Raw genomic sequence first — 14,890 nt, 5'->3', positions numbered from 1 at the left:
AGATAATCTGGCTGTGGGAAAACTTGCCTCTCCCGGAGCTTCCACGGTCGGCGGGTTACAGTTTGCAAAATCTTCCCACAGCAGCAGCGTGTCCTCGTTCTCCTCCCACGTTAAACTGTCGCAGTCGTCATCGAAGTCGTACGTCTCTCGCCTAGAAAATAAAATGACAAATGACCCGCGTTCTAAAAATTGTATTCAATTGCTGCAGTGATACTTTGTAAACATTCATTTAACCCGGTAAGGAGGATGGGGTCCGACTTGTTTGCCTCCAGTACACCCACATGGTGGCGCTGTGGCGTCATGGTTGATTACAAGCGGCTTGCACATTGTTTGATTAAACCGTCTTTTATTGGAGAGATCCCAGGAGCCAGGCAAGCTACCCTACCTACAAAACTATAACTACTTTTCCTAAAGTTTGTAAGCTTTGTGATGGCGCCCTACCGCTGAGCACCAGTGCGAGGGAAAGCCGCCCCCCCACCATTGGGCGCCAGCGCCCCCCCCCCACCGCCAGGGAGAGCCTCCCCCACCGCAGGGCGCCAGTGCGGGGGACAGCCTCCCCCACCGCTGGGCGCCAGTGCGGGGGACAGCCTCCCCACCGCTGGGCGCCAGTGCGGGGGACAGCCTCCCCCACCGCTGGGCGCCAGTGCGGGGGACAGCCTCCCCCACCGCTGGGCGCCAGTGCGGGGACAGCCTCCCCCACCGCTGGGCGCCAGTGCGAGGGAGACTGGGCGCAAGTGCAAGGGAGAGCCGCCCCCCCCCACCATTGGGCGCCAGTGCGAGGGAGAGCCGCCCCCCCACCGCTGGGCGCCAGTGCGAGGGAGAGCCGCCCCCCCACCGCTGGGCGCCAGTGCGAGGGAGAGCCGCCCCCCCACCACTGGGCGCCAGTGCGAGGGAGAGCCGCCCCCCCACCGCTGGGCGCCAGTGCGAGGGAGAGCCGCCCCCCCACCGCTGGGCGCCAGTGCGAGGGAGAGCCGCCCCCCCACCGCTGGGCGCCAGTGCGAGGGAGAGCCGCCCCCCCACCGCTGGGCACCAGTGCGAGGGAGAGCCGCCCCCCCACCGCTGGGCGCCAGTGCGAGGGAGAGCCGCCCCCCCCACCGCTGGGCGCCAGTGCGAGGGAGAGCCGCCCCCCACCGCTGGGCGCCAGTGCGAGGGAGAGCCGCCCCCCCACCGCTGGGCGCCAGTGCGAGGGAGAGCCGCCCCCCCACCGCTGGGCGCCAGTGCGAGGGAGAGCCGCCCCCCCCACCGCTGGGCGCCAGTGCGATGGAGAGCCGCCCCCCCACCGCTGGGCGCCAGTGCGAGGAGAGCCGCCCCCCCACCGCTGGGCGCCAGTGCGAGGGAGAGCCGCCCCCCCACCGCTGGGCGCCAGTGCGAGGGAGAGCCGCCCCGCCAGTGCCCCCCCCACCGCAAGGGAGAGCCACCCCCCCACCGCCAGGGAGAGCCTCCCCCACCGCTGGGCGCCAGTGCGAGGAATAGGGACTCATCACTGATGTCAGTGGAAGGGATAATGCCCCACCAGCAATACTTTGTAAATAGTAATTTTTAAGTGGGTAAGACTTGTTTGCTTACAACATGACCACAAGGTGGCGCTGTGGTGTAATGGTTGATTTCAATCGGCTTGCACTACTCAGAGCAGATTGTATTGTTTGTGTGAATCTTCTGCTTGTGTTGGTCGGATCTCAGGATCGGGAAAGCCCCCTTACCTACAAGACTAAACTTTAGTGAGCTTTTCTTATAATCAGAAGAACAGCTTTCCACCCCCCCCCCCCCCCAACAATCAGTCTCTAGGTACGGCTGACTCCATAATAGACCGCTCCATCCTGAACTGATGCAATCCTTTACTTTCAATCGAGCGACAACAGAGACTCTTTACATTTTTTTTCTTATTACAGCTTCACAAACTTTTCAGACACTGAAGTAAAGTCCAGCGCTGAACCCGGATCAGGTCCAGTAATCTATCAGAACAGACCCGGTTCATGCCGGACGCTCCGGACTCATTTGAGTCAATGAGGATAGAAATGGTCAGACTGCATTGTATTCTATGAAGGTCGGAGGTCCCCGATCGTTATTAGATAGAAAGCCTTCTGATCTGAGGAGATTGGCAGGTTTTGTAGCAAAAGTATCCATTTAAAAATTGAAATAGAACGTCCCGAATATAGCGCATTTATTTCAGTCTGTACCCGGCGTTCGGGTATGACATCAGCACATATGTTGGGTGATTATAGAACGCCTGGCCCACTCAGCATCTTTCAAACAAGCTCCTCCCTAGAATCAGACTTGGCTGAGATTTCCAGCTTCACATCCCTTCCCAGGAAAGCCGTCTGGACGGCTGATAATCGCAGTCTGTTAAACACAGGAAACAGCCAATATACAGACGCTTATCGGGGGCTGTTCACTTCCAATACAGACTGTCCTCTTACTGCTTTCACACGGGTCCGTTCAAGAAATTCATCTTGAGGAGGTCCTCAACCAGGGGACTCCAAGCTTCCTACACAAAGGGGCCACTTTATTGTCCTTCAGGCTTTAGGTGGGTCCAAACCGTGGCCAGTGGAGGTAGAAAATGCACCATTGTTGGTGTCAGTGAGAGAACAGAACCCATATCTGATGTCAGTGGAAGGAATAGTGCCCTATTGTTGGTATTAGTAGGAAGGATGGCTCCCCGTCGGTGGAAGCAAAGACACCCCATTGTTGGGAGGAATGGTGCCCTAGTGTTGGTATTGGTAGGTGGAATGGTGCCCCATCATTGGTATTAGTGGGAGGAATTGTGCCTTATTGTTGGGGCACCATTCCTCCTACCAATACATAGCAACAGGGTGCCATTCCTCCCACTAACACCAATGATGAGGCACCAGTCCTACTACCAATACCATCATTTGTTAGTAGGAGGAATGGTGCCTTATTGTTGGTATTGATAGGAGAAATGGTGCCCCATCATTGGTGTCAGTAGGAGGAATGGTGCTCTGTTGTTGGCATTGGTAGGAGGAATGGTGCCCCATCATTGGTGTTAGGAGGAGGAATGGTGCTCTGTTGTCATTGGTAGGAGGAATGGTGCCCCATCATTGGTGTTAGTGGGAGGAATGGTGCCCTATTGTTGTCATTGGTAAGAGGAATGGTGACCCATCATTGGTGCTAGTGGGAGGAATGGTATTACTGGTGTTAGTAGGAGGAATGGTGCCCTATTGTGGTCATTAGTAGGAGAAATGGTGGTGCCCTGTTGGGAGGAATGGTGCCCCCTATTGTCATTGGTAGGAGGAATGGTGCCCCATCGTTGGCATTGGTAGGAGGAATGGTGCCCCATCGTTGGCATTGGTAGGAGGAATGGTGCCCTATTGTGGTCATTGGTAGGAGGAATGGTGCCCTATTGTGGTCATTGGTAGGAGGAATGGTGCCCTATTGTTGTCATTGGTAGGAGGAATGGTGCCCTATTGTTGTCATTGGTAGGAGGAATGGTGCCCTATTGTTGTCATTGGTAGGAGGAATGGTGCCCTACTGTCATTGGTAGGAGGAATGGTGCCCTATTGTTGTCATTGGTAGGAGGAATGGTGCCCTACTGTCATTGGTAGGAGGAATGGTGCCCTATTGTTGTCATTGGTAGGAGGAATGGTGCCCTATTGTTGTCATTGGTAGGAGGAATGGTGCCCTATTGTTGTCATTGCATTGGTAGGAGGAATGGTGGTGCCCCGTTGGGAGGAATGGTGCCTTACTGTCATTGGTAGGAGGAATGGTGCCCTATTGTTGTCATTGGTAGGAGGAATGGTGCCCTATTGTTGTCATTGGTAGGAGAATGGTGCCCTATTGTTGTCATTGCATTGGTAGGAGGAATGGTGGTGCCCCGTTGGGAGGAATGGTGCCCTATTGTTGTCATTGCATTGGTAGGAGGAATGGTGGTGCCCCGTTGGGAGGATTGGTGCCCTACTGTCATTGGTAGGAGGAATGGTGCCCTATTGTTGGCATTGGTAGGAGGAATGGTGCCCTCTCCCTGCTGTCAGTGGGAGGAATAGTGCCCCATCGTTGGACATGTTACACCTTTAAATATGGGAGTATGATTTTCTAAAAGGTAAACTTACCCCTTAAACTGCGGCAGCTACAAAGGACATGTGGTGGAAGTTTTAGGAAATAAGCTCTTTAAGCAGTTCTATAACATTTTGTTTATTAGAAGATTCTTTATGGGATCCTTTTGTATTTCTATCCCCGATTTCCTGACTTGTCCTCTTCACAGGGCAGAACATACACAACACTCCCCCGGGGGGGTCACACAAGTGACATCCCATCGTACTTACAGCTGGTTGAACATTCTCTCATCTCATCCGTGATGTTGAGGGAACAGCCGACTTCGTCATCGGAGAAGCCGTCGGCGTCCTGTTCGGAGAGGTTGGTGTCGTTCGTCGTCTTTCGCTCCCTCTTTTTCGCCACAGTCCCCACCTTTGGAGACAGACACTTTGTTAGTCACAAGCCTCTCTCTCTCTCAATATATATATAATGGCCCTCTATTGGCTCGGTGGGTATGGAGGAAAGCTGAATTTGGCATCAACAAGCAGCCCTGTTGTGCGCATTCACTAGACGGGCGCGTTGAGTGGCGGATGCGGCACACATGCAATGCAGAGCAGGATGCACAGCAAAGATCGAGCCCTAGACTACAGTCCCTTCACTGAACGTCACACAGGATAGGAGGAGAGATACAGGAGTTACAATCACAACGTTACAGAACAGAATGAGAAACACACCAGAGGCTCCGACCTTCTCCGCTATACCTGCTCTGTGGAAGTATCGGAGGGAACCCTTCATTGGCACGGTTGGTGGCGACTACCATGGTGGGAAGTATTCAATGCTGCAAGGTTGCCATTGTCTACTTTAAGCTGAACTCCAAGCAGACATAAATACACAAATTAATGCTGTTCTGTATGTTTATATTTTTATTATTATTTGAGCGGGACAAGGGGTGGGCAAGATGGGCGGCTGCCTTGGGCACTGTGGTATTATGGGAGATGAGGGGGTGCCGCAAGGAGACTGGGGAGGCGGCAGGGGATAAGAATTATCTTAGGAGGGGAATTTTTTTTTTTTGGGGGGGGGGGTGCTAGGAGTGGTGATGTGTGGAGGGGGATTTGTGCTAGAAGAGGTGATATGGTAGAAGGGGGAGGGGCACATTTGTGCTAGTAGGGATGATTGTGGGATTTGTACTGGGAGGTGGGATTTCAGCAGGGGGCAGATTTGTGCTGGGAGGAGGGAGATCGTATGTTTAGGGGTAAGATTGGTCCTTATATTTTTTTTTTTTTTTTAAAGGGGAAGGGCGAGGGGGGGGGGATGGATTTTTGCACATAATGCAAATAAATCTTGAGGGGGGGGGGGGGGGGGCGCACTTGTCCCAGCTTATCCACCTTACCCCACCAAGTACCTAATCTGATTATGTAACAGTTTCTTGCTGGCCCCCGTTTACAGCAGAGCTTAGACTGACAGGAGCCGGTGAACTGCCCTGCAATGCTCACATGCAGAGAGGGTTAGCTCATCAGTCTGCTGCTTCTCTACTCACTGTCCAGTCACAGGTTGGGGGAGGAGCAAGACTTGTAAGTGTTCCTTAACAGCAGCAGAGGAAAAATCAGGTCTCCTGTTCTGCCAGACTTAGCTGTGCTATACCAGCAGAGCTGTATAAATCTCAGGACCGAATGAACAAATACAAATCCCTTGGCAGGTATAATCTGTGTATTTAGCCGTTGGCCTGGAGTTCAAAGCTTCAAAGGGACGTTCTTGGATCTCTTTGTGCAGCAACAAAGAAAAAAGGTAAATGGATGAGCTTTGAATGCAGCAATACACAAAAGGTCACCTTTTACCTCGATTGAAACATTTTAACCTGGCAATCACCAAACCAACCGAGCGAATTCTCCCCCCCCCCTTACAGAGGAAGGGCTCCCAGACTATGTGCTTACATTACATAAGAAATAAAAAAAGGAAGGGGGGTCCCAGAGCGGACCGTCGGGCTGGATGAGAAGAAAGAGAGAGAGAAGTTCCGTCACCTGGAACATCTTGGATACGTCCTCGGAATTGCGCTGCTGTGCCACATCACACAGCTTGGCGGTGATATCAATCCGCCTGCAGATATCCATGTCCACCTTCATGGCTTTTTCCTGGATCTTTGAGTCGAGATCGGTCATAGGCTGCGGGGGATATTTGGATATTACCTTCTCTTGCTCTTATATATAAAAAAAATTCTTGTACAAAACCTTATTTGGGTTGAGGCATGTATTAACATTGTATATTTACATTCAGTACAGTGTATATCGTTCGTCATCTGTGTGCGATTTAATGCCATAGGATTGAAGAAAGGAACAATTCCATGAAAATGCAATTTATAATAGAAGTCATTCAAGTCCATAGGGCCGAGTGACTGCAGAGCGATGAGGAGCTGCACTGAACAATGCTCACGGAAAAATCGACTCTCTGCCAAAGATCTGACTGCTTTGGCGTGATCCAAAAATCAGACAATTGGCCTGAATAGTTCAGCCTATATATAGTGCAAAAAAAGGAAAATCAAGTTTTAAAGTTGCATCCAAAAATTACTGTCCTACAAGAGCCTTCAAGTGTTGTCCACAATTTAAAGGGCGAGCTCCCTCTGAAGGGGCTGATGGAGACTTCAACCATCTAAATTGGCACTGAGGGCCACCAGTGGTCGCTGTGCCAAAATTTTTCAGATCTGTAAACCACATCTTAGAAGGGCTCTGAGGAAGGAGGAAAGATTAGTCTGCTCACCTGTAACCGAAAAGGTCAGGTTTGGGTGGTCTGACCCTTTTAAAAAAAAAAAAAAAAATAGATTATCGCTGTAACAAAACGCTGGTTCCTTCGCTAGTTATTGGAATGCTGAACTTTAGCCAAATCCAACAATGTGCATTCCAGTCACATGGCCAATAAAGGTTTATGAATGACCAGTTTGTCAAAAAAAAAAAAAAAAAAACGCACCCTAAATTTTTCTTATGACCACTAGATGAGCACAATAGATCCTGGATTACTGCTCATAGCTTGTACTGTACTTGTTCATGGCCAACTTTGGATGGTCATAGCCAACTATGGCCGACCACAGCCAACCGTACACGGGTCATAGCCAACTATGGCCGACCACAGCCAACCGTACACGGGTCATAGCCAACTATGGCCGACCACAGCCAACCGTACATGGGTCATAGCCAACTATGGCCGACCACAGCCAACCGTACACGGGTCATAGCCAACTATGGCCGACCACAGCCAACCGTACACGGGTCATAGTCAACTATGGCCGATCACAGCCAACTATAGAGGAGTCGTAGCCAATTATGACCAAGACATAGCCAACTAGGGACGGGCCACAGCCAACTAGGGACAAGTCAAAGCCAACTATGGTTGACCACAGCCAACAGCACACCGGGTTATAATCAACTATGGATGACTACAGCAAACTATGGATGGCTGCAGCAAACTGCAATCATGGAAGAAGCAAATGGCAGTTTTAGCAACTACAGAAATATAGTCTTGTAAGTTGGAGAACATCTGATTGGCTCCAAGACTTCTACCCAAAATCTTGGTATTTTCTAGAAAAAAAAAAAAAGACACACAACAGGGACACAAGGAGGGCACTCCTATAGAAATGTCTGCACCACAAAATTGAATGAAATGAACCAATTCTTTATTATCTAAAGATAAACTGTACAAGGTCTAAATATCCTACAAATGTAACCCATGGCATGAAAAGAGCTCCAAAACATCATGCCATTCACCCCTCCATTGTATCAACTAGCCGGGAGATCTGAGTTGAATAGACCTGCATCAGCAAGTCATTAGAAAATATACATAAATAGTAAAGAATTGCTCCACTTCATTCATTTTTTTATGGTGCAGATATTTTAGAGGTTGTCCTACTTCTGTGTGCCTGAGGTCTCCTATTGGTGGCCCCTTATCTGCACACTCTGGTGTTGGTTTGTTTATTACAGACGTCAGAACCTAAGAGAGACACCACCAACATTTCACTTGCGTCACAAAACTCCCAGCAATCTAGGGCAGTTACGGACAGCTTGTTACGACATCAATATTTTTGTTTCCTATTACAATAGAAAATATGTTTGTGTTTTAATAATCCTCGCAACAAAACTCCATCAACAAAACGTGCACAAATGTCCATCAACTCCCTGAGAGTCAACCGGCCACATTCCTCATACCCTACAATATACATTGTCATTTCTGTGGTTGCCTCCCTTCTGTGCTCACAAATAGAGCTCTAAGTGTGAACACTTATGTAAAGAAAGTGATTATTATGAAGAGCCGGCGCCTACGCCTCTCGTATAGACCTGCCAGACACATGGACAGAGCGTGTGAACAAGCCTTACAAATGGAACCAACGAAATTCCTCAACATATAGAGAAGGCTGGTTTGCAGCATAACGGGTGCTCCTCATCACACACATTCCTGTCCCGTTCTATTAGGATAGGCCATTTATTATGAATGGGTCCTCACTGTATGAAAGATGGAGGCACTTGCATTATATTTATTGGATCATTTAGATCCGTCTGGTGGGATGCAATCAAAAATAATGGTAATACACATGTACTCGGTGTTGCAATATTATTGCATGTGTTGTGAATATGTCCTTAAAATAGTATTCCAGGCTAAATCTAAGTATTCTGAAAAATGCTTCCTTCCCCCCTCTTAACACCTATGCTGACTAACCCATGTAAGAAAGATGTATATACTTCTTACCCATTACCTATACACTTACCTATATGTAGCCCACTCCAGTCCGGTCATGTAGTCTGGCAGCAGGGGAGAGGAGGGAGTTTTGCCGACAACTGATGGGCCATAGGAACCTATGGGTGATATCACCACTCCCAGGCATTCCCCAGCCGTTTTCGGCACTCCTCTTTTCCCCTGCAGCTGCTGCTTGGCTGACATACAGGGGATCACATGAGCGGACCAGGAGGGGGCCAAGAATAAGTAAGTATTCCAAGCTAAACCAAGTTAAACTAGTCCTAAAAATGCTACCCCCCCACCTCCTATCACCTATGCCGACTAACTTGTGTAAGAAAGATGTATACACAAGTGCATCTCATGAAATTAGAATATCAAAAAGTTAATTTCAGTAATTCAATTGAAAAAGTGAAACTCCTATCTTAAAATAGATGCATTACACACAGAGTGATATATTTCAAGCATTTTTCTTCTAATTTTGATTATGGCTTAACAGCAAGTGAAAACCCAAATTCAGCATCTCAGAAAATTAGAATATTTAAGACCAATATAAAAAAAAGGATTTTTAATCCAGAAATGTCTTAGTGAGAAGTCTGTCCATGTACAGTATAGGATACACTCAATACTTGGTCGAGGCTCCTTTCGCATAAATTACAGCATTAATGCGGCGTGCCATGGAGGTGATCAGCCTGTGGCACTGCTGAGGTGTTATGGAAGCCCAGGTTGCTTTGATAGTGGCCTTCAACATTGTTGGGTCTGGTGTCTCATCTTCGTCTTGTCAATACCTCACAGATTCTCTACGGGGTTTAGGTCAGTGCTCTAGAATTTCCTGCTAGAAAACTGCGCTGACTTTGGACTTGATAAAACACAGAGGACCAACACCAGCAGATGACACGGCTCCCCAAATCATCACTGACTCTGGAAACTGCACACTGGACCTCATGGAACTTGGATTCTGTGCCTCTCCACTCCTCCTCCAGACCCTGGAACCGCGATTTCCAAATGAAATGCAAAATTTTCCACAGTCAGTGATGATTTGGGGAGCCGTGTCATCTGCTGGTGTTGGTCCTCTGTGTTTTATCAAGTCCAAAGTCAGCGCAGATCTCTAGCAGGAAATTCTAGAGCTCTTCATGCTTCCCTCTGCTGACCAGCTTTATGAAGATGCCGATTTCATTTTCCAGCAGGACTTGGCACCTCCCACACTGCCAAAACTACCAATACCTGATCACATGATCATGGGATCACTGTGCCTGACTGGCCAGCAAACTTGCCTGGGTGGGGGGTGGGGGTTGTTGTCAAGAGGAAGATGAGAGACATCAGACCCAACAATGCTGAAGGCCGCTATCAAAGCAACCTGGGCTTCCATAACACCTCAGCAGTGCCACAGACTGATCACCTCCATGCCGTGCCGCATTAATGCCGTAATTCATGCAAAAGGAGCCCCGGTCACGTAATCTTATGGCTCCCCTGTGGCAGCAATGGAGGGGAGTGTGCTGTCAATGGATGGACCATAGACGATGTCACCTCTCCTAGGCATTCCCAACCATTGTGGGCACTCTTCCTCTCCCCTGCAGCTGCTGCTGGCTGACATAGGGGATCATATGACTGAAACTGGCTGAGAATAGGCAAGTAGAGTATATACATCTTCCTTACACAGGGTAGTTAGTATAGGTGTTAGGAAGGGGGGGGGGGGGGGGGGACCATCTTTAAGACTAGTTGGGTTTAGCCTGGAATTCTACTATAAGGGATAGCATGGCAACCACTACAAACCACAGAAACCCCTAAAACAATTTGTATTGTAGGATTAGATTGTTATGTGAGACAAAAAGGTGGAGAAGGAAAAAACGCCCTCTGAGGATTACTAAACTCCGCGCACCGCTGAGCATCTCTGATCCCGCTTTGAACGGCTCGCCAAAAACCGAATGGGGATAAAAATAGAAAAAACAAAAAACCAATGAATAGGCGCGGAGGAGGAGAGCCCAGACCCGGAGACAAAAGGGATCTTGTTTTGGATAAGCTGGGAATTTAACACGCTCTGCACCAGGAAAGCAGAACCTGTGTTCTGGTGAAACCCCCCCCCAATTTATGGCATTCGGTGAAAAGGGGAACTTCCCTAAAAAAGGAATCTTCTGTTGCATCTCAAACTATCAGGGGGGGTCATTCACATTAGGGTTTCGCCCCCGAAGGGTGATCCAAATGTGGGTTTGACAAGCGGTGGGGTGGCGTTGTATAGCCCTCCTTGAACCCCCCCCCCCCCCCCACACTCAAGCGGTGCACACCGTTGTGGAATGCTTGAAACGTGACCTCATTCACTTGAATGTAACCTGCTTGGCGGGCGCCACGCAAAAGTGGTAGAATTTCTGCCATGGCAGTGAAGCAAAAGCATCGTAGCCGTGGCCTGTGTGTGGGGTCGGCGGGTCGATCTCCGTGGCCAATTTGCTGGGGCAATGGCTGGTGTTAGCTTTTCGATCACCATGGCTGATGGTGTGACAGGGGGATTGAAGCACATTGTTACATTGTAATAGAAAATGAAATAGTTCAACCAAAATTCAGAATTTGCGGGAGCCCCGAGTGTCACTTGCCACCAGTGCTTAGATTTAAACTTTTTTTTGTTTTTTTAAATTAAACTAATTACAGTGTCATCGTCCACATACAGACATTAAAGGGACAAATTGGATCAGCATGGGGCAGATCACAAGAAAAAAAAAAAAAAAAAAGTGTATAAAAAAAGAAAGAAAAAAAAAGAAGGAGGTCGGTTCATAAGAAGGCAGACATTTCCTGCCGACTCCATAGACTCAGGTTACAGGCAGCAGACTTCGCACGCATTATTCATGGTTTTGTTTCCTTGGCCGGCAATCCTAATATGGCATCAATTCCTCATTGTTCTCCTACAGCTTCCCAATCCAAAAAAATTAACCCTCTGAATGTCATCTTCCAGTTCTGACGGCAGCAGCCCACAAAAAGCTTAATTTTCCACATTTATGTACGGCAGAAATAATAAATCAAATTAAAAAAAAAAAAAAAAAAAGCAATGATGATGATGTGCTGATTGCAGCCAAATTAAAGCAGAAATAAACCCAAAAAGGCAAACATTTTATTACATTGCAGCTTACCAATTCTTAGATGTGGCGGCTGCATTCGTTTTCTTTTTTTAGGCTTTTTCTTCTAATTTTCATATGGTGATCCAGCCAATAATCTCGTTTTTCAGCAGAACAAGCTCTCCAGCAGAATGCATCAGTTTACATGGATGAGACAAACCATTTACCACTGACAGGGTCGCTTACAATATTCAGCTTTTAATTATGTAAAATCTTTATCCCAAAAGTAAAAAAAAAAAAAGTCAGAAAAAGTAGATGCTCAAACAGGAGTCTTATCGTGTGCAAGAGGCCCAACGGATTAAAAAGTGAGCTGGAGTATTTCAGTGCATCTAAATCTTCTAACTGGAGGTGCACCGAATGGAAACTTTGGTGCCGAAACTGAAAATGCAGGAAGCGCTTGGCCAAAAATGAGTTTTTCAAAAATATTTATACATTTGTTTTTTTATCTATAAATTGTATTATACTCGACTTTTTAATTCATATCATGAATTTAAAGGAATAGGAGTTTATTTCGGCCATTATCGACACCTTTTGCGCAAGAAAAGCTCAAGAAAAAAAAAAATGCATCTCTTCAAAAATTCTACGCATGTCTTCACACTGGACCATTGTGCTTTTGCTGTGGTGTCAAAAATCCCGCTTGGTGCATTTTAGGTCAGTTAAAATAAAAATAAAGAAGAACTGCACCAAAAAAAAAAAAAAAAAAAAAAAAAAAACACACGCACCTTCCGGTTGAAATGCACTGAAAAACGCAGCAAGAACGCATTAATAACGCTCCCGTGTTACGTTTTCTATGCAGGGTTTTTTTTAGTCACATGACTTATGGAAAACAAACCATAAGCACGGTAAAATGTGCCAAAATCACGGTAAAGCACCACAAATTTTTAGTAAAATCACTGCGAACTCCCGGTAAATTCGCGTGAGTCTTCGGCGCCATTATCTGTACCTTTTTTCTTTTATCGGCAAAATGCCGATAACATCATTTTCTGCCGATAGATGTAGCAATGCCACGAAATTTCAGCCGTCGAAACCCAACAATCCCCCGCAGACTGACAATGCTGCTGTCCAAAAGGTGCCCCCTGTGCTCCTTCATCCAGAGTGGGGGCGCTCTAACACAGGAGGAGCGTTACTGGCCAGATCACCAGGTAAAAAAAAAAAGCCAAACAAAAAAAAGAAGAAAACTAATGCAGTCGCCACATGTAATGATTGGTAATAATATTACATTCCTGGTTTTGGGTTTAATATCTGTTCAGAGTCGATGTGTTTATCAGTTTAAACTTTAAGCATTCATAGCAAGATTTTCTCATTTGTGTCCCACCACTGCTAAAAAAAAGGTTCAGATGCAACTTTACTCCAATAAAAAACTCAAGGGGAACAACTCAAAAAGCAGCCAACGTGTTTCGGGGGGGGTCCAAGTGAGCCCCTTCATCAGGGGGGGGTGGATTGACAACAATGTGAATTGTTGTGTCATTTATTTTGTTCCCTTGAATTCTAGAAGGGTCACGATGACTCTTTAATGGCTGAGTTCCTAAAAAGACCCCCCGCCCCCCCCCCCTCTTCAGGGTGGAGGATTCCACGATTCGTAGTCACACTGACCTCATATCCTTCACATCTCATGTCCCCCTTGCTCTGCGTCTCAGCAGGACATGCACAATAAAGGTCATGCATGTACTACACACAATGTGTTAGTGTCACACTCACAGCAGATTTATCATTTTTACGGCCAAAAACACAAATCGCCTCTAAAACACACATTGGTGGTCCAGTTTAAAGGGCCAGTAAAGCCAAAATGACCAGGCTGGTTTATAAAGGGCTCTTCATATCATTCACAAACAGAACGTTTTCTTGGAAGTTCTGGTCCTACACAATGGTCGTGTCCCATCGGTAGTTCTACTTGCTCTCCTAGTCTACTGCCAGCTGCAGATTGGAAGAGGTCTCCTGGAGAACTTTGGGCAGTGGGCCATGTGTTAGTTCTTGTTGCACTGCCAGGACTTTTTGGCCTTGCCAAGCTGGGCGAAATCTTTTTACATGGGCACTTAAATGTTTGTTCCGTTGGAAAAACTGGCGCCACTCACTCAGAGGCACAGGGGCCACACCTGGCCCTCTACAAGGTTTTATCTGGCCTGCAGATAGGGCGCAGAGTGTGAGGATCTAGAATAGCTGGTCTCGGCTTCTGATAGGGACCATGATATAAGGAGGGACTTTGATGGGAACTCTGATGTGTGTGTGTGTGTGTGTGTGTGTGTGTGTGTGTGTGTGTGTGTGTGTGTGTGTGTGTGGGGGGGGGGTGCTCTGATGGGAACCCTGATGTGTGTGTGTGTGTGGGGGGGGGGGGGTGCTCTGATTGGAACCCTGATGTGTGTGTGTGTGGGGGGGGGGGGTGCTCTGATGGGGACTCTGATGTATGGGGAGCTCTGGGGACCCTGATGGAGACCTCTGAAGGACACCCTGATGTATGGGGGGGGTCTCTGATGTAGATCCTGATGTAGTGGGGGGGGGGACCTTGATGGGGACCCTGAAGTAAGAAGGGAACCTAATGGGGAATGCTGATGCAGGAGGAACTCTGATGGGAACCCTGATGTAGACCTCTAAAGGACACCCTTATGTTTGGGGGGGGGGGGGGACTCTGATGAAGATCCTGCCTTAATGGGGGGGGGGTCCTCTAATGGGGACCCTGAAGAAGGGAATCTAATGGGAACCCTGATGTAAAGGGGGGCTCTGATGGGGAACGGGGAACCTGAAGTATGTGGAATCCTGATGCAAGGGAGGTCTCTGATGGAGATCCTGATGTAAGGCGGCGGGGGAGGGGAGGGGGGGGGGGGTCAATGAGAGGGACCCTGAAGTAAGGTTACTAATGGGAACCCTAATGTATGGGGGTGGGGGTTCACTGATGGGAATCCTGATATATGGGGGGAGCTTCTGATATGAGGTGATTTCTTGAGTGTGTTCATTCATTTATACAACAATTTTTTTTACCCTCAGTCCGTGAATATTTGTAGACTATATATAATGTGGCTTGTATTAAAGTTTGGAGGCCCCTCCTCTAAATGGACACATTGATTGCAGTCTCTGGGGTGACCGTTAACCTCTCC

At 48.0% G+C, this 14,890-nt stretch overlaps 1 protein-coding gene across 1 annotated transcript in view; it reads right to left on the bottom strand.

Moving 5' to 3' along the window:
- The window catches only part of IFFO2 (intermediate filament family orphan 2), a 119,109-nt gene that overhangs the window by 8,915 nt on the left and 95,304 nt on the right, over window positions 1–14,890 (bottom strand). The window contains 4 exon segments of the mRNA XM_073601532.1: window positions 24–151; window positions 4,278–4,296; window positions 4,299–4,419; window positions 6,006–6,146. Of these exon segments, the coding sequence (XP_073457633.1) occupies window positions 24–151; window positions 4,278–4,296; window positions 4,299–4,419; window positions 6,006–6,146 (409 nt within the window).

This window comes from Aquarana catesbeiana, linkage group LG10 (genome assembly GCF_042186555.1).
Source record: "Aquarana catesbeiana isolate 2022-GZ linkage group LG10, ASM4218655v1, whole genome shotgun sequence".
NCBI lineage: Eukaryota > Metazoa > Chordata > Amphibia > Anura > Ranidae > Aquarana > Aquarana catesbeiana.
The sequence above is the reverse complement of the archived record's forward strand: the minus strand, read 5'-3'. Positions and strand labels throughout refer to the sequence as shown.